This window comes from Schistocerca serialis, chromosome 6 (genome assembly GCF_023864345.2).
Source record: "Schistocerca serialis cubense isolate TAMUIC-IGC-003099 chromosome 6, iqSchSeri2.2, whole genome shotgun sequence".
Classification (NCBI taxonomy): domain Eukaryota; kingdom Metazoa; phylum Arthropoda; class Insecta; order Orthoptera; family Acrididae; genus Schistocerca; species Schistocerca serialis.
Window position 1 is genome coordinate 309,435,096 of NC_064643.1, and position 19,291 is coordinate 309,454,386.

General features: G+C 41.8%; 1 protein-coding gene across 1 annotated transcript; it reads left to right on the plus strand.

Annotated features, from left to right (window-relative positions):
- The first annotated feature begins 283 nt into the window (after positions 1–283).
- Positions 284–17,170, plus strand: LOC126483774 (ejaculatory bulb-specific protein 3-like). Its single transcript, XM_050106929.1, has 2 exons — positions 284–523; positions 16,734–17,170. Exons 1-2 carry the CDS (start codon positions 328–330, stop codon positions 16,928–16,930), a joined length of 393 nt encoding a protein of 130 aa, XP_049962886.1. The 5' UTR covers positions 284–327; the 3' UTR covers positions 16,931–17,170.
- The last annotated feature ends 2,121 nt before the right edge of the window (positions 17,171–19,291 follow it).

The window sequence follows — 19,291 nt, forward strand, 5'->3', positions numbered from 1 at the left end:
TTGTGTTATGCGGCAGCGTTACATACGGCGTGTGGAAGGCAGTCACATATCTACCGAGACTTCTGAAAGATGTGGGCGTGCTTACGCATACCAATGAACACCTCTCTCTTCTTGGCCTCTGGTGGAGGTCACGGGCGGCACGGAAAAGTGCAATCGGGCCTCTCAGCTCTGAGAGGTGCCAGTGACCGGTCCCGGGAGGGGACACCCCACGGCCCACACGTTTGTTGCTGCTGCGTCACGTGTAGTCGCTGACGTCACAGTGGCGGCTATAAGAGGCGGCGGCCGGCCAGCACGGTACTGCATTGCCACCGACCACGGACCGCGGACATGGCCACAATCCTGATCGCCTGCTGCCTGCTCTCGCTGGCCGCGGTTGCCACACGCGCGGCGCCGCAGCAGGACAGACTCGACAGAGTCGACATAGACGAGGTGCTGAGCAACGAGCGCCTCTTCAGGGCCTACGTGCAGTGCCTGCTGGACGACGGCGACGGCAAGTGCACGCCAGAGGGCAAAGAGCTCAAGAGTGAGTACCGCCGATTCGCACCTCGCACTCGCCTTTCTCTGCCACCTCTGTCGGCCATTTGATAGGTTTAACTTCCTCTCTAACTCTTCTTCTCCTTCTTCTGCTGACTAGGGATTCCCCTGTTTGTCTGCTGACGAGTGGTAGTAAGGGGCCAACTGCTGTCCAATTTGGTAGGTCGTCCAGGTAGCCGTTTCCCTTACGGTCGTCCATGTTTTAGCTAGTATTCAAGGGTCTATCCTTTCCACATGATCCAATTTCCTTCCTTTGTCTTCATCCATTTACTTCGATTTTGTATTCCACACGGTTCCCTTATCGACCTTTACTCCTTGGAACCGTCTTAGAATCTTCATTTTCACTACCATTAATTTTTGTTTTATCTTTTTCGTTTCTGCTCTAGTTTCTGACAGATATGTCGAAACAGGACATCCCATTGTTTTATATACTCGTATTTTTATTTTCCTCTCAGCATCCATAAATTTGTTTCTCCATACATCTGGCTACCTTTACTGCCTCTGCCACTTGATTTTTCACTTCCACAGTTAAGTCTTTGTAGCTAGTCATAACAGTGCCTAGATAATAAAAGCTCATCACCTGTTCAATTGACACACCATGTGCATTTAACTTACTTCACACAGGTTCTTTTGATGTTACCATACTCTTAGTTTTTTAGTTAAGGTTTCCATAACTGATAAGCTGTTTTATTAAACTGATGAAGTTACTTCATCAGTGATGTTGTCCGTTATTAAGCTGAACACGAGTTTGCTTAATGAATCCCCTTGTATAATTCCTTTATCTAGTTTAATTTCGTGTGTAAATCTTTCTTGTGTTTTAATTCTAATTCCAGCACACTAAGGGCTAGTAGGAGGTATTCAGTTATCGTTGCTTAAGGAACCTTCCTATAATCCCAGTCTTATGAAAATTGAGAAAACGTTCGTAAGGAAGACCAGGTTGTAATTTGAGCTGGCTGCTCGCAAAGGGAAGCAGTGTTACGGGCGCATTTGTGTTACATACTCATGTCTACCGAGACTTCTAACAGGTGTGTCCTCGATGGTGAGTGTTCATCGGAGGTGAGGGTGTCATCTGGAGTGCCCCAGGGAAGTGTGGTAGGTCCGCTGTTGTTTTCTATCTACATAAATGATCTTTTGGATAGGGTGGATAGCAATGTGCGGCTGTTTGCTGATGTTGCTATGGTGTACGGGAAGGTGTCGTCGTTGAGTGACTGTAGGAGGATACAAGATGACTTGGACAGGATTTGTGATTGGTGTAAAGAATGGCAGCTAACTCTAAATATAGACAAATGTAAATTAATTCAGATGAATAGGAAAAAGAATCCCGTAATGTTTGAATACTCCATTAGTAGTGTAGCGCTTGACACAGTCACCATGATTAAATATTTGAGCGTAACATTGCAGAGCGATATGAAGTGGGACAAGCATGTAACGGCAGTTGTGGGGAAGGCGGATAGTCGTCTTCGGTTCATTGGTAGAATTTTGGGGAGATGTGGTTCATCTGTAAAGGAGACCACTTATAAAACACTAATACGACCTATTCTTGAGTACTGCTCGAGCGTTTGGGATACCTATCATTTCGGATTGAGGGAGGACATAGACGCAATTCAGAGGCGGGCTGCTAGTTTTGTTACTGGTAGCTTTGATCATCACACGAGTGTTACGGAAATGCTTCAGGGACTCGGGTGGGAGTCTCTGGAGGAAAGGAGGTGTTCTTTTCGTGAATCGCTACTGAGGAAATTTAGAGAACCAGCATTTGATCTGACTGCAGTACAATTTTACCGCCGCCAACTTATATTTCGCGGAAAGACCACAAAGATGAGATAAGAGAGATGAGGGCTCGTACAGAGGCATATAGACAGTTATTTTTCCCTCGTTCTGTTTGGGAGTGGAACAGGGAGAGAAGATGCTAGTTGTGGTACGAGGTACCCTCCGCCACGCATCGTATGGTGGATTGCGGAGTATGTATGTAGATGTAGATGTAAAAGAAGAAAAATGTAAATTAATGACCCATCCAATACACTACTCCACTCCATTTTGGTTTGGTGCAGCAACAGTGGTTCAATGTTCCGAAAACAGAAAACGGACACTGTTGCAAGAGATTCATTATTAGCTACGCGTTTCGCGTCGTTAACTCGTCTTGAGATTATCTGGAACAGCGGAGACGGCAATAGGCATATTTAAAAGCCATTGTCATGGAGTTAAGGTGAACTTTTGTTGCGGTCATCAGTCCGATGGCTAGTCTGATTCAGCTTTCCATCCGACTCTATCCTGTGCTAGCCTCTTCATCTCCAAATAAGTACTTACAACCTACATCCTTCTGTATCTGTTTGCTGTGTTCATATCTTGGTTTCCCTTTATCTCCCACACTTCCATCAAACACTAAACTGATTATCCTCTGCTGTCTCAGAATGTGTCCGACCAACCGGACCCTTCTTCCAGTCAGGTTGTGCCACAAATTTTTCTCCCCAATTCTATTCAGTAACCTGTCCTTAATTATGTGATCTACCAATCTAATCTTCAGCATTCTTCTGTAACACCACATCTCAAAAGCTTCTACACTCTTCCATGACTCACTACCGCAAACGGCTACACTCAATACAGATACTTTCAGAGAAGAAATATCAATACTCGACGTTAGCAAATTTCTCTTCAGAAATGCTTTTCTTGCCATTGCCAATCTGCGTTTTATATCCTCTCTACTGCGACCATCTTTAGTTATTTTGCTGCCCAAACAGCATAACTCATGTACTACCATTAATGTCTCGTTGCGAATCTAATTTACTCAGCATCGCTTAATTCGACTACATTCCATGGTACTGGATTTGCTTTTGTTGATTTTAATCTTATATCCTGCTTTAGAGATACTGTTCATTCCGTTCGTCTACTCTTTCGAGCTCTTTACAGCCTCTGACAGAATTACAGTGTCATCGAAGAACCTGAAAGTTTATTTTATTGTAATTCCTACTTCTAGTTTTTCTTTGGTTTTCTTTACTGCTTGGTGAGTGTATAGACTGAATCAACGATGATTATCTACAACGATGTCTCACTCCCTTCTCAACCACTGTTTCACTTTCATGCCTCTTGGCTGTTAAAACTGCTGTGTGTTTTATGCACAAGTTGTAAATAGCCTTTCGTTCCGTGTATTTTACCCCTACTACCTTTATAATTTCAAACAGTATACTCCATTCAACATTGTCAAAAGCTTTACCTAAGTCTACCTGTCCTTCACCTATCTTCAAAGGTAAGTCGTAGGGTCTACATCGCCTTACGCGTTCTCTCGTTTCTCCAGAATTGAAACTAATCTCTCCGAGCTCAGCTTCTACCAGCTCTTCCGCTCTTGCGTTAAGAATTCATCTTAGTATTCTGCAACCATGACTTATTAAACTGACAGTTTGGTAATACATCCGTCAGCACCTACTTTCTTTGAAATTGTAATTATTGTATTCTTCTTTATGTGCGGATGTATTACGTCAGTCCCCTACATCTTGCACACCAGATGAAAGAATTTTGTCGCGGCTGCCTTTCCCAACGCTGTCAGTGGTTTGATGCAATGTCGGTAACTTTCGGGGCCCTGTTTCGGCTTAGGTCTTCTACTGCTCTATGAAATTCTTCTCACATTATTAAGTATCCCATCTCATCTTCATCTACGTTCCCTTACAGTTCTAGTGAACTCGAATTTACAAAATACAGTCTCTAAATGGCTTAATGTTTTAACAATTATCTTTATAGGTTTCCTTCACGCTGGTATTTCTGATAAAGTGCAGAATTAGCTGATAGAAGTTTCCCTACTGAGAAATTCATTAGCTACACAACGGCAATTTTTGTGATACATTTGGCGCAAATATCTGACAAAAATCTGTAGGAAGCATAGTCAGTAACCTTTTGATTACAGACTTTGTTGTGGATTGACCATTGGTACCGGAAGTTTCCCTTAGTGAAATGAATGGATACATTTGTGTCTAGTACTTGAATAACGTAAATCTTGCAGGAAGCTTCACAAATGGGTTCGTGAAAGCAGCTCACTTGCCTTTAGACGCACAAAATCGTAAGGCTTAAACAGAATCAATGGACACTCCGTTTATATGGGAATTGAATTACGTAACTCGTTTCAGCAATGATTGCCACTCTTTAAACAATGGCCGTCGACGTAAAATGATCTGGTGTCAACTGGGACTCTTCGTTATTTATTGAACGTTAATGAAAGAAACGGCATCTACTTGGAATTATGTTTCTCTTGATTGCCAATGTCAAATATCTTTTGAGAGACCTGTACTCGCTCCTACATGGACCCATGAATACTAGAATGCCATCTTAGGTGTCCTGAGAACAGTTTTAAAAAGAAAAACTATTTTTCAAGATGATAATGATTGTCCTAGTGGGTCTGTTATTCAGAGTATAGAAAGGCAGTATCCAACGACTGGAAGGACCTTCCCAGCTTTTGACCACTGGATTTCATGGAAATGAAATAAAAAGGCTTCCTGACTTCGTCCACATTTATGGTATTTCTTCCGTTATATAAGGCCATATGGTTTATTATCTAGGAAACTGAATTCTGCTTCGTTGTAAGGACTATGATGGAGTTCGGAGGACAGTGTATCTCGCGCAAATGTTATGAAAACTCTTACTTTGTATAAAATTCTTTTGAATTCGAATTCGTGCAGCTTGTTTTCCTACAAGAATTGCTATTTGAATACACTGTTTCAACGGAATATATAATCATAATTTTCGCGAGGTAGAGCGTGATCTAGTCTGCCTCCTTAGCTGAATGCTGACCACAGATGGCTGCCTTACGGAAGACCTTCGTTCGGTTCCCGGTACTGCCAAGGATTTTTCCTTGGTGGGGAGACTGGTACAGGGCGCACTCAGTCTCTTGATGTCAAGTGAGGAGCTACTTGAATGAGAAGTAGCAGCTCCAAGGTCTGAGAAGTCGGCAAAACAGCTGGCAGCGCAGTGTGCTGAGCACACACCCCTCCATACCGCATCCACGTGACTCAGCGAGGCACAGGCTGCGACGGCAGGCGGACAGTAGCCCTTGGGCCTTCACGGTCTGGACGAGGAGCTTGTTTGTACGTAGAGTGGAACTTGCTCACCTGCTGCTAGGTTCCGTTTGTCTCGTACTGACGGACGGAAATACTTACTGGATGCACATTTACGAACCCGTTGTTCAGTTTTTCAAAGAAAAATCTGATAGTCCTAAACTGTTCTGTGGGGAAGTTTTCCCTATCCTGCAATTTAATATCTTTGGCTTAAAATGTCGCTTGCGAAAACGTGTCACAAAAAAAGTGAAGACGTTCTACTGCGCTCGAACAAGGTTACGCTTACGGACGCTCAAATTAGGAATGTGAAGCGTACTGGTGGAGGTGTAGAAAGCTTTTTTTTTGGCTAATACTTCAGCCAGAAAGACACCGTTAAACAGTCACGCCAACAATACTTTAGGGATGAAAGCTCTGTTCGCTGTTAAATATTTATGTGGAACAGAGATGTTTCGTATGACAGTACCGAAACATACTATTGTATGGTAATGTGCCGCGTCGTGGGGAAACTAGAAAAGAAGATTGTGAAAAAAATCTGAAGTGTGACGATGCTCCAGGACATTAGAATTAAGAGGTCAAATTATTTGAGAAGTGTAAAGCGGTGGGAAAAATAGGTGGCGTGAGGATCCTTACTGGATTTTTAGGCGAATGAATGGGACAAGAGGTAAACCATCAGTAAGGGTTATCTAGCCAGCTGAAAGCGCAGCGCCGCGCGGGATTAGCCGAGCGGTCTAGGGCGCTGCAGTCATGGACTGTGCGGCTGATCCCGGAGGAGTTTCGAGTCCTCCCTCGGTCATGGGTGTGTGTGTTTGTCCTTAGGATAATTTAGGGCTTCAAAAAATGGCTCTGAGCACTATGGGATTTAACATCTATGGTCATCAGTCCCCTAGAACTTAGAACTACTTGAACCTAAGTAACCTGAGAACATCACACAACACCCAGTCATCACGAGGCAGAGAGGATAATTTAGGTTCAGTAGTGTGTAAGCTTAGGGACTGATGACCTTAGCAGTTAAGTCCCATAAGATGTCACACAGACCCAGCGAGGTGGCGCAGTGGCTAGCACACTGGACTCACATTCGGGAGGACGACGGTTCAATCCCGCGTCCGGCCATCCTGATTTAGGTTTTCCGTGATTTCCCTAAATCACTCCAGGCAAATACCGGCATGGTACCTTTGAAAGGGCACGGCCGACTTCCTTCCCCGTCCTTCCCTAATACGATGAGACCGATGACCTCGCTGTCTGGTGTCCTCCCTCACACAACCAACCAACCAATTCCACACACATTTGAATGTGTTTTGAAAGCGCAGCGGAGCAGAAAATTGCAGAACTGGTTAATGATGAATCGGAAAACAGATTTTTCAGGAACTTAGATTTGCAGAGCTAGGAGGATTTGATCAAGGTTGGCCGCCGTAACGATGCTTTTTCATTGTAGCAGAGGGTACGTTATTACTAAAAGTTGAGAGAGATTCATGTTGAGCACCAAAATGTGTGCCTTGGTTGCTCAATTACAGTAACATACTGCCGAAAGACAACGACTTACGTTTTCGTTCCAGTCCAAGAGAAATGTCAGGGTAATAAAATCGTTTCAGACACCCGGTTCTCCATCTAACCCACAGCGAGGTAGACCAGTTCCCGCGAGCGCCGTCGAGGCGAAGGCAAACTACTGGGTGTATAAAGTCGAAGACAGAAGGTCGCGTTCCAAATAAGCAGTGGTCGCAGTTCCAAGGGCGTGCAGCAGCCAGTGGGTCATTGTCACGATAGCTATATTTATCAACAAAAATGCAGAGGAACAGGTACCGATGGGTACTTGCAACACTGTGTATCGATATAGGAGACGTGATCAATGTTATCTCTGTGAGTCCTGTCAGGAACAGAAGTTGTGGTCTGATGTTGCGGGCAAAAGAATGTTAGCTCTAGACAATATTCTGCGATGTTGTTACTAAACTGTGGATTGGTTCCGTAACCAACTGCCACAGAAATGATGTACTAACCTCTCGAGAACAATAATCGAAGGCAATAACGCGTTTTCATTATTCACTTTTGGTTACTTCTGGCAGCTATTTGAAGATATCAGTATTTGTAACGTGAATCCCTTTCCTAGATCTTAACCCACGTCATGGGGTCACTGTTTTTCATCATTTGGCAAATTTATTTTAACTTTGTAACCAGATCCCTTTCTTTTCGCATCAATCAATCGCGTGCGCCATCTGTTAATGAATCGTGTAAAATTTATTCAGTACTTTGTCACATTTTACATGCTGTGCGTCATATTTTCTGAGGTGGACATTGTGGAAAAGCCCAATATTTGCCTCAGAGAGCTTGGAAAGCCACTTAAAAAGCACACTCAGTTGTTAAGCCACTGCGCAGATTCACTGAGAATCTAGCGTACCTCCGTGCCTCAAGGTTAGACACCATGTTACGCGCTGCGAGGAGTGATAAAGTCTTAAAACACGGGATGAGAAACATAGAAGCAAGCAATTTGGGCCGTAGTAAATATTAGCAAATGTGTCACAGGAGCGAATGTGCTTGCCTTCAGAGCCAAATTCAGACGAGATCGTTGTTCATGTATTGGTAATGAAAATAAACCAATGACTTTTTACAGGCGTATAAAATGAAAGCAGCATTGTTAGAGGTGAAACCATGGTCTAGGCTTTCGTTAGTAAGCAAAATTGAGTCCTAGCTTCGATTCCAGTCATTGCATTAATTCTGGATAAAAAATGTCAGCAATGGCCGCCGAAGACTTCCGGTATAAGGAGTGACCCGCCTTCTCGTCAGTGAATGCGGGGAGCAGAAAGAAGTTCACTGTACCCTCCCTCTCTCGGGATGGGAGGTTGCTCCTCAAAGACGGAAGAGTCTGCAATGACCAATAGTACGAGGATGCGGAAGGTAAGTAAAGTCATTGTCTTAAAGACATATGGTGCATCCGCAGGACAAGTGGCCTGTGATTGAAGCAAGAGTCGTAATGATCTCTCAATTGGCATAATTTTCCGGAATTAAACTGCTTTCGGATCTTTGGAAAGAGGTTGCCCAGAGAGAGGTAACCTCGAGGAAAATACCGAATTACCAACGAAAAGATAAGATTCTCCATCTGAGAGAGTGGAAATTGAGAGGTTCGCACGTGGTAGGGAAGCTAGAAAAACAGGAAACAAAAATGCAAAGCCTCAGTCTAGATGTAGCGGGTGTTAGGGAAGTACAATGGAAAGTAAATAAGAATTTATGACCCAAAGAGCGTAGGATAATATGAACAGCAACAGAAAACTGTTTAACGGGAGTAGAACTCTTTATGAATAGGAAGGTACACGTCAGACAATTTCAATTATCTGTCTGTGATAGGCTTATTCTCATCGTAGTCGACAGCAACACAACGACAAAAATAACATTTACGATACATATATAGACGCGTCACAAGCAGAATGTGAAGAGATTGAGGGTGTATACGAAGTTTGCGAATTGATATTTCAGTGTGTAAAGGTAGACGATAAACTAATGACCATGTGGGATCGGAACGAAATAATAGATGAAAGAAGAGAAAATGTTATGGTAGTAGTAATGAGGAGAAAGAGACTAAAATGACTTTTACAGTCCAGTTCAGCTAATAACAACCGCTACACTAATCGGAAATCACAAGGAAAGGACACGTATTGGAAAAAGACCCAGGACACTGAAAGGTTTCAGCTCGATTACGTCATGGTCAGAGAGACATTCCCATACGAGATACTGGTTTGCAAGGCGCAACCAGAAGCAAATACGCACTCGGATGGAAATTAAATAATTAGGAGTAGAGTAGACCGAAGTTTAATCGGTATGGGAGGAAGTGGGATACTTGGGTGCTGTGGAATGATGAGGTGCGTCTGAAGTTCTCTGAGCACGTAGATAATGCGATAATGAATAACAGTTAATCTGAAGAGGAACGGACGTATCTAGAAATGGCAGAATATTTGGAAGGAAGTATATAGGTACAAGGAAGGTAACCACGAAGAAATCTTGGGTAACATTAGAAATTTTTCAGCTGATCGAGCAAAGAAGGAAGTAAAAAAAAAATGTGAATGACTGGAATATGGTCATTTAGTCGCTTAGAAATGGAACAAACAGGAAGAGTAGGGTAGCCAAAACGAAATCGTCATCGGATGGACTAATTCATCGTATAAAAAAGTCAAAAAAGGATCTTAAAATGAAGGATACTAACATTTAGAGTATAATGGACAATCCACTGTCAAAAATAGACGAGAGAGGGGATAGGTAGAATGAGTACATTTGAGTCCTCTAGGAGAGAGGGAACCATCTGATGACGTCGTATAAGAAACAATGGGAGTCGATATGGAAGACAAAGTTGATCCGGCATTAGGATTTAACAGAGTTTTGGAATACTTGCTATTAACTAAGGTAGAAGATATTGTAAACTTTCCTTCGGTAATTCAAAACCTTTGAACGATATGGTGAACATACGACTACTCGCGTCAGAGTGTAGGATCTGTGAGACTTCGAATGTATCAGGCTTCCGGATAAATATCAGCCACAGAGCCCGGAAAATTATCGGATAAGTGCGAGAACTGTAGCACACTCATCTTAGCCGCACGTGTACTCAAATTACTAGCAAAGGTATTATATTAGGTATAGATAAGAAAATCTAGAATCTCACCGATATCGATCAGTTTGATTTTGGGAAAGGTATGACGACAGACCCCCCCCCCCCCCCCCCCCACACACACACACACATGAACCATGGACCTTGCCGTTGGTGGGGAGGCTTGCGTGCCTCAACGATACAGATAGCCGTACCGTAGGTGCAACCACAACGGAGGGGTATCAGTTGAGAGGCCAGACAAACGTGTGGTTCCTGAAGAGGGGCAGCAGCCTTTTCGGTAGTTGCCGGGGCAACAGTCTGGATGATTGACTGATCTGGCCCTCTAACACTAACCAAAACGGCCTTGCTGTTTTGGCACTGCGAACGGCTGAAAGCAAGGGGAAACTACAGCCGTATCTTTTCCCGAGGGCATGCAGCTTTACTGTATGATTAAATGATGATGGTGTCCTCTTGGGTAAAATATTCCGGAGGTAAAACAGTCCCCCATTCGGATCTCCGGGCGGGGACTACTCAAGAGGACGTCGTTATCAGGAGAAAGAAAACTGGCGTTCTACGGATCGGAGAGTAGAATGTCAGATCCCTTAATCGTGCAGGTAGGTTAGAAAATTTAAAAACGGAAATGGATAGGTTAAAGTTAGATATAGTGGAATTAGTAAAGTTCGGTGGCAGGAGGAACAAGACTTTTGGTCAGGTGAATACAGGGTTATAAATACAAAATAAAATAGGGGTAATGCAGGAGTAGGTTTAATAATGAATTAAAAAAATAGGATTACGGGTAAGCTACTACAAACAGCATAATGAACGCATTATTGTGGCCAAAATAGACACGAAGCCCACGCCTACTACAATAGTACAAGTTTATATGCCAACTAGCTCTGCAGATGATGAAGAAATTGATGAAATATATGACGAGATAAAAGAAATTATGCAGGTAGTGAAGGGAGACGAAAATTTAATAGTCATGGGTGACTGGAATTCGAGAGTAGGTAAAGGGAGAGAAGGAAACATAGTAGGTGAATATGGATTGAAATGAAAGAGGAAGCTGCCTGGTAGAATTTTGCGCAGAGCATAACTTAATCATAGCTAACACTTGGTTCAAGAATCATCAAAGAAGGTTGTATACATGGAAGAACCCTGGAGATACTAAAAGGTATCAGATAGATTATATAATGGTAAGACAGAGATTTAGGAACCAGGTTTTAAATTGTAAGACATTTCCAGGGGCAGATGTGGACTCTGACCACAATCTATTGGTTATGAAGGAGATGAGACACGGATAAACTGAAAGAACCAGAGGTTGTACAGAGTTTTTGGGAGAGCATAAGGGAACAATTGACAGAAATGGGGGAAAGAAATACAGTAGAAGAAGAATGGGTAGCTTTGAGGGATGAAGTAGTGAAGGCAGCAGAGGATCAAGTACGTAAAAAGACGAGGGCTAATAGAAATCCTTGGGTAACAGAAGAAATATTGAATTTAATTGATGAAAGGAGAAAATATAAAAATGCAGTAAATGAAGCAGGCAAAAAGGAATACAAACGTCTCAAAATTCAGATCGACAGGAAGTCCAAAACTGCTAAGCAGGGATCGCTAGAGGACAAATGGAAGAATGTAGAGACTTATCTCACCAGGGGTAAGATAGATACCGCCCACAGTAAAGTTAAAGAGACCTTTGGAGAGAAGAGAGCCACTTGTATGAATATCAAGAACTCGATGGAAACCCAGTTCTAAGCAAAGAAGGGAAAGCAGAAAGATGGAAGGAGTATATAGAGGGTCTATACAAGGGCGATGTACTTGAGGACAATATTATGGAAATGGAAGAGGATGTAGATGAAGATGAAATGGGAGACACCATACTGCGTGAAGAATTTGACAGAGCACTGAAAGACCTGAGTCGAAACAAGGCCCCGGGAGTAGACAACATTCCATTGGAACTACTGACAGCCTTGGGAGAGCTAGTCCTGACAAAATTCTACCATCTGGTGAGCAAGGCGAAACACCCTCAGACTTCAAGAAGAATATAATAATTCCAATCCCAAAGGTGTTAACAGATGTGAAAATTACCGAACTAACAGTTTAATAAGTCACAGCTGTAAAATACTAACGCGAATTATTTACAGGCGAATGGAAAAACTGATAAGAGCCGACCTCGGGGAAGATCAATTTGGATTCCGTAGAAATGTTGGAACACGTGTGGCAATACTGAACCTACGACTTAGAAGAAAGATTAAGGAAAGGCAAACCTACGTTTCTAGCATTTGTAGACTTAGAGAAAGCTTTTGACAATGTTGGTTGGAATACTCTCTTTCAAATTCTGAAGCGGGCAGGGGTAAAATACAGGGAGCGAAAGGCTGTTTACAATTTGTACAGAAACCAGATGGCAGTTATAAGAGTCGAGGAGTATGAAAGGGAAGCAGTGGTTGGGAAGGGAGTGAGACAGGGTTGTAGCCTATCTCCGATGTTATTCAGTCTGTATATTGAGCAAGCTTTAAAGGAAACAAAAGAAATGTTTGGAGTAGGTATTAAAATCCATGGAGAAGAAATAAAAACTTTGAGGTTCGCCGATGACATTGTAAATCTGTCAGAGGCAGCAAAGGACTTGGAAGAGCTGTTCAACGGAATGGACAGTGTCTTGAAAGGATGGTATAAGATGAATATCAACAAAAGCAAAACGAGGATAATGGATCGTAGTCGAATTAAGTCGGGTGATGCTGAGGGAATTAGATTACGAAATGAGACACTTAAAGTAGTAAAGGAGTTTTGCTATTTGGGGAGCAAAATAAGTGATGATGGTCGAAGTAGAGAGGATATAAAATGTAGACTGGCAATGGCAAGGAAAGCGTTCTGTAGAATAAATATTTGTTAACATCCAGTATTGATTTAAGTGTCAGGAAGTCGTTTCTGAAAGTGTTTGTATGGAGTGTAGCCATGTATGGAAGTGAAACATGGACGATAAATAGTTTGGACAAAAAGAGAATAGAAGCTTTCGGAATGTGGTGCTAAAGAAGACTGCTGAAGATTAGATGGGTAGATCACGTAACTAATGAGGAGGTATGAATAGAATTGGGGAGAAGAGGAGCTTGTGGCACAACTTGACTAGAAGAAGGGATCGGTTGGTAGGACATGTTCTGAGATATCGAGGGATCACCAATTTAGTATTGGAGGGCAGTGTGGAGGGTAAAAATCGTAGAGGGAGACCAAGAGATGAATACACTAAGCAGATTCAGAAGGATGTAGGTTGCAGTAGGTACTGGGGGATAAAGAGGCTTGCACAGGATAGAGTAGCATGGAGAGCTGCATCAAACCAGTCTCAGGACTGAAGACAACAACAACAACATGGCGGCAGATACTGCTGTGCACTCGCGATTGATAATGAAAGCAAGACCTAGCAGATTTCAAGACTTTTAGTACGATTTGTCAACCTAAGAAAAGCGTACGACAATATAGAATGGGGGAAAGTGTTCGCAGCTCCGACAAAAATGAAAGTAAGCTATACGCAAAGACGGGTAACATAGAGTACGTACCAGAATCCACACGCAACTATGAGAATATAGGATCTCGAACGAAGGAATCAGGTTAAGAAGGTTGTAAGGCAGACTATAAATCGGAGAATCAATGACATAAATGAAAGTAAGTTTGAAGTATAGGATTAAAATGTAGTGAGTAAGAATATCAGTGATAAGATTCGCTGACGACGTTTATTACTCCAGTGAAAATCATGAAGAATTATTACAAGGCTTGTTGAACTGATTCAACGAAGATAATCGATCAATGAATAATCAATAAAACCAAACATTGACGAAATTAAGGGGAAGAAGCAGATATTAGAATAAAGATAAACTCAACATTAGAATGGGTGACCACGAAGTACACGAATCCGATTAGCTACAAATCTGACATAAAAACTAGGTCACCAAGAAGTAGATGAAAGTGAGGAATTCTTTTACCCTGAAAAAAAAAAAAAACATTATAACGGACGAAGCAAGTTGGACACAGAAACCATGCTAGCACAAGCAACACTGCCCCACTTATTGGACGACTCAATGATCCTTGTTTGTAGATCTCTGCTTTACCACGTCGGGAGACGCAACTCTTACCAAAGTGACGCCAAGCCAAAAGTTAGTGCAGAGCTCAAAAGATCAGGAAAACTACAGTAACATGTCCTAGTTTTATAGGTTTCTCCCATACTTTTAACGCTAATGTTTTATGTTCCCAACGGATCACCAGATTACTCTCTTATTTAATAAACAGTCTTCTGATATAACAGATGATAATCAATATTTAAGTACGGTCCCTCTGTTCGTATTTTGGATGGATTTAATGCAATTTTCTATTATTTAGTCAATCCATTCTGAAGCTTAAGAATTTTCAGTTCACCCTAATTTCACATCCGGAACTTCATTATTTTATCTCTTTGTATGCTACTTTGTATCTGCTGTTAGGTTCATTAGAAAATTGGGGAAATGTTGAAATTTCCTGGCACACGGAAACTGTGCGTCGGAGCGGGACTCAAACTCGGGATCTCTGCTATGATGCTGGCGGAGGTAAAGCTTTGAGCAGGGGACCTGAGTCGTGCTCGGTACCTGAATTAGTACCTCGCGAAAGGCAATGGTTCTGGATTCGAGTGCCGGTCGGGTCCACAGCATTAACTTGTCGAGAAGTTACAATACTTCCCTAATTATCAGATAAAGCGAGAAGCAGATGTAATGTAGCGTATAAAGAGATCTGGCAGCGCACACTCTGTTACAGAGTGAAATTTCATTCTGGGAAAGTATTTTTTGAAACAATGATTGACTTACACGACTTGAAAAGCAACACATGAGAAGCACAGAAACTAACAATAAGATTAAAAGCAGTACAAACATAATGTTCTTTACCGTGGTGTTGTGGATCGTGATTGATTTTGACCATAAGAGGCCATAATTTATCAGTTATATACAATGTTTTCATCACAGTGTTACATAAACTTCGAGCATTTTGCTGTTTCAGTTGTATTCGACATTAGATTTCATATTTTTATTGTTCTGTATTGGTTGGACACACCCTTATCTATTCGCTAGAGGCAACTATGTCTCGTCCGTTAGCCTCAATAACTTTGGCTTGAGATTATAGAAATCTGTTCTCTAGTGTAGAAACGATATTAATTAACAACATGTAACTCCACTACGTTTCATTAATGAAATATTTTGGCACTCGTAGTTGTATTAAGCTGAGATAGGAACGTAGTATTCATTTTCAAAATAATGTTCTGTAGCGCATTAGGTTTTCTCATCTGTAATTTATGTAACCAGCAAGTGTTCAACAAATATCTCTCAGGTTACAAGCTGTTTAATTAGAACGGAGGGCCTCAAATACTTCAGTTTCAAAGCATCAGTTCCATATCTGCACCTCAGATGTGCTTAACTTCAACTGCAAAGTTCGAGTACGCCATAAGAGTTTTTGAAATCTGCAATTTCAGGACCTAAGTGTGATATATGTGTCTGTTTCTTCCCCTTTTTCCCTGCTCACTGATGCAATGCATTTCACTACAATTTCTTCTCTTGTAACAATCTACTCATCTTAGAGCAGCACTGCTACCCATTTATATAATACGTTTAAGTTATATCTTATATTTGCCAGCAGATTCTCAGTATCGGTAATTGCATCTGGTTAAGCTTAGACGAAGCGACTGTCAAAAGCAATAAGTGGTTCGACATACTCCATTGTCGACTTCCTTCCTGTAGTGTGCGTGTATCAAAAGTAAATGAACCCTATCGTTATTTCTTCTATCCAAGACTCCCCATCAACAACGAGAACGGTAACTGCACCTGTTCTCCTCTACTCACAGTACGTTGCAGAATCATGTAACTATAACGTTTACATGCTATCTACATGTTTTGTACGTGTTCCAGTTTACGAATGCTGCGTTCGTGAGGATAATAATTCTGTCATTATCAAATTCCTAGTCACTATGTATTTCTACCAATTCCAAAACTTGCTATACACGTGACTGATCATGTCATTGAAACTTCATAGTTTCGTGAACCGACTCATAAGTCTGTGGCTTCTTTGGAAAATCAGCTCTGTCGCGTGTCGACCACGTACGCACTAGTTTCGTCATAGAAAGGAAGCACTGTTCCTCTACCCATGGATACGATAAACAGCGACTGTTTCATCAAGACTACGTGCCGACCTTATCTGTAGATAAAAAACTGCTATCGCGTTTTCAAATCATCTCTCGTATTGCTTATTTAAGTGACATGCCGCCCGTTACCACCGACATAGTCGTACAGAAAACAGAGAATTATTTACAACCGATACAACAATGGTGTCAATTACAAGTGGAACCAGTACGAATCATACCCCTCAAAGTATTCCTGCACCTCTGGCTAATGTGAAGGAGTCCTCGATCGTAAAAGTTAAAAAGAAGTACGAATTGCCAGTTTCCGTAAAACTTAGGTGTAGGAGGATTTGAACATTTCCACCAATAGCAGACACCAACGCGCCATCTAGCTTTCGCCGTTATCTTAGCGATGAATTATCCCCTCACTAACCTCTTTCAGCCACTTCATTCGTGACTTTGTTGTTTCACATTTGTGCAGAACTGCTCCCGAACCTGGTGGCGTCCGGGTGTAACGACTGCTCGCCGCGCCACCTGGAGAGGACGGTTAAGGTGCTCAAGCACGTCACGGAGAGGCGGCCGCAGGACTGGGCCAAGCTGAAGGCCAAGTTCGACCCCGCGGGCGAGTACGCCAAGAAGCACAGCGCCACCTGGAAGCAGCGAGGCGTCAACTTCTGAGCGCCTCTGGGCCCTGCCAGGGGCTCCCGCCGCTGTCTGTGATAAATTACGTACATCATCCACACTCAGCCCACGTCTACATCTCCAGCACCTCACACTCTGCCGCGAGACAGGCCGTGTAGACTAAAAGATAGTGACCGATGAAGATACTATCTAACAAATCAGCTTAATACTGTTCATACTGTACATCCTCAGAGTACAAAAATAAATACTCCATGACGGATTCATGTAAAGTGCCAATACTTTGTTGTACATTACATTTTCTGTGCGTGGTAGTCTCGATTTTCTCCCATCGACTGATTCTGTAACATGTTTGGTTTTTCCAATGAAGAAACTGACAAATATTAACACTTTCTACGTTTCGTTTCCTCTGCACACAACTATTTCATGCGTATTTCCTTCCTTAGAAACGACTGATATAGCTGCATATGTTAATCCAGCATCTACGACTCTCATTTATAGAAAAAGAATTTAATGATCTGTGATAGCTTTCTATATTTAAAGCTGGCTAATGTCAAGGTTGATATATACTGTGCATCTTTTTGCTAACGTCAGTGACAAATAAAAATTATATTGTGAAATGTTCTCAGAATTTATGTTCCAGCTAACTGATTACTATTTGCAGTAATTGTCGTATGGCTTTTGTACAGACTGTTAAAGATTCGTCACCTTTTTTTTTTTTTTTTGTATTCTCAGGACTGTGAACATCAGATCAGAATTGGAAACAAAGCCATTGGGACTTTATTCAATGCTTCTTGGACTCTCACTGTAGAGCAACAACATTACTCAACTGCTGCACTACCGTTCTTCATCCCTAGAGGTCTGAAATGCTTCATATCCTTATCCAAACGCTGCAGTACCGTTTAATATCTATTTTAAGTAGAAAACCTTATGACAGTAAGAAAATGTAGAGGAAGACATGCCTTACCAATGTTTTAAATTATGGTGGAAGAAGACCGGCTTGTCTGTGTTCATGAGATGTAGAATAAGTGGTATCTACTATCGAAGAGAAACAGTTAGATCTTATTAAAAGAAAATTTAAAAAAACTATAAATGCTGTGCGCAGATCTCGAAATAAGTAACTCTGGTAGTAAAAGTAGGTGAAGATGGGAAACAAATCACCTGAACGACTTACAAGAGCGGTGCAGTTTGCTTAGCTGCAACGAATGTAATGTAAATAAAGTTCTATGATCTCTTTTCGTGTCCGTAACCGGATCACACAATCGCCTAAACTCAGTATTTAAAAGGTCCACATGGCCACCATTTTCAGACGAGGACTCTGTTTGCTAATCCCGCCGAAACTGATTCACTGTATCTTAGTTAATCTATGATCCGGTTGCAGACCCGACAAACAAATCACAAGCTAATAAGACCGAAAGCGTATATAGTGAAACTAAGATTCTATAATTCAAAATTATGTGGACGAGACTCTACCACACAAATCGCTTAAACTGGAAATGCGAATACAATTATTTGCACCCAATTCCTCATATTTGCCAAAATAAGTAAGTTCTAAATTGGCTATGGGCCTCTTACTGTAAACCACTGTGGCCGAGGTACACAATTTGACAGAAACCTTAATTTGTAGTCAAGGAAACATCACGCGATCCAGTGACTTGTCGCTAAATGTGGATCTGGGCTTTATTCTGACTCTGCACCTGCTCATCTCGTAATTGTGAAGTTCTGGATCAAATGTGACTCACAGGAATTTACAGGTCCGTTGACAGATACATCAGCTGGCGTATAGTGAAGGGAAAACTGCCAAGTAATCATTACGGCTGCCTCGGGAAAAATTTAAAATCTCGATTAGTACACAACCACCGAGAATGTTACAAGTTCTTGGTGAATCAGTTTAAAAACTGGTGAATCTGCGGGAACTCGCGAAATGAAAGATTGTGTAAACTGTGCCCCAATTTTTAAAATTTCGTAAGTCGACGCGAGTACAGACTTGAGACTTTAAATTCAAAACGAAATTAGCGCCAAGTGTAACGCCCAGTGACACCGGTCAGGCGTTAAAAGCCATTCAAGTCCCAGGACAGACTTTACGTAAACACGCGTTGTTACGCTTACAGTTCCACTGCTACAAATTTAAAGTTTCTGTCCTTAATGGAAGCAAAAATTTCATTAAACAAGAAGCTTCAAGCTTTTGAAGCTTTTGTGCTGATTAATTTGATGTCGCAACCAACGTTAAGTCACATAGTTTATCCACTTTAAACAAAATCATAACTACAAATTAACATTATTGTGACAGAAACGTGTTGATAACAAACTGTCACGCGTTTCTTAAGAGGAATAATGTAACTATACCCCGTCACTTTCTCCGAAGCAGATTTTTCAAAACGTAAACAGAATTTTAATTAA

Bases quoted from the DNA above. Each gene is read 5' to 3' on its own strand.
- LOC126483774 (XM_050106929.1), top strand. From the start codon at position 328: ATGGCCACAATCCTGATCGCCTGCTGCCTGCTCTCGCTGGCCGCGGTT. The intron at 524-16,733 runs GTGAGTACCGCC...ACATTTGTGCAG, and splicing joins AGAGGGCAAAGAGCTCAAGA to AACTGCTCCCGAACCTGGTG.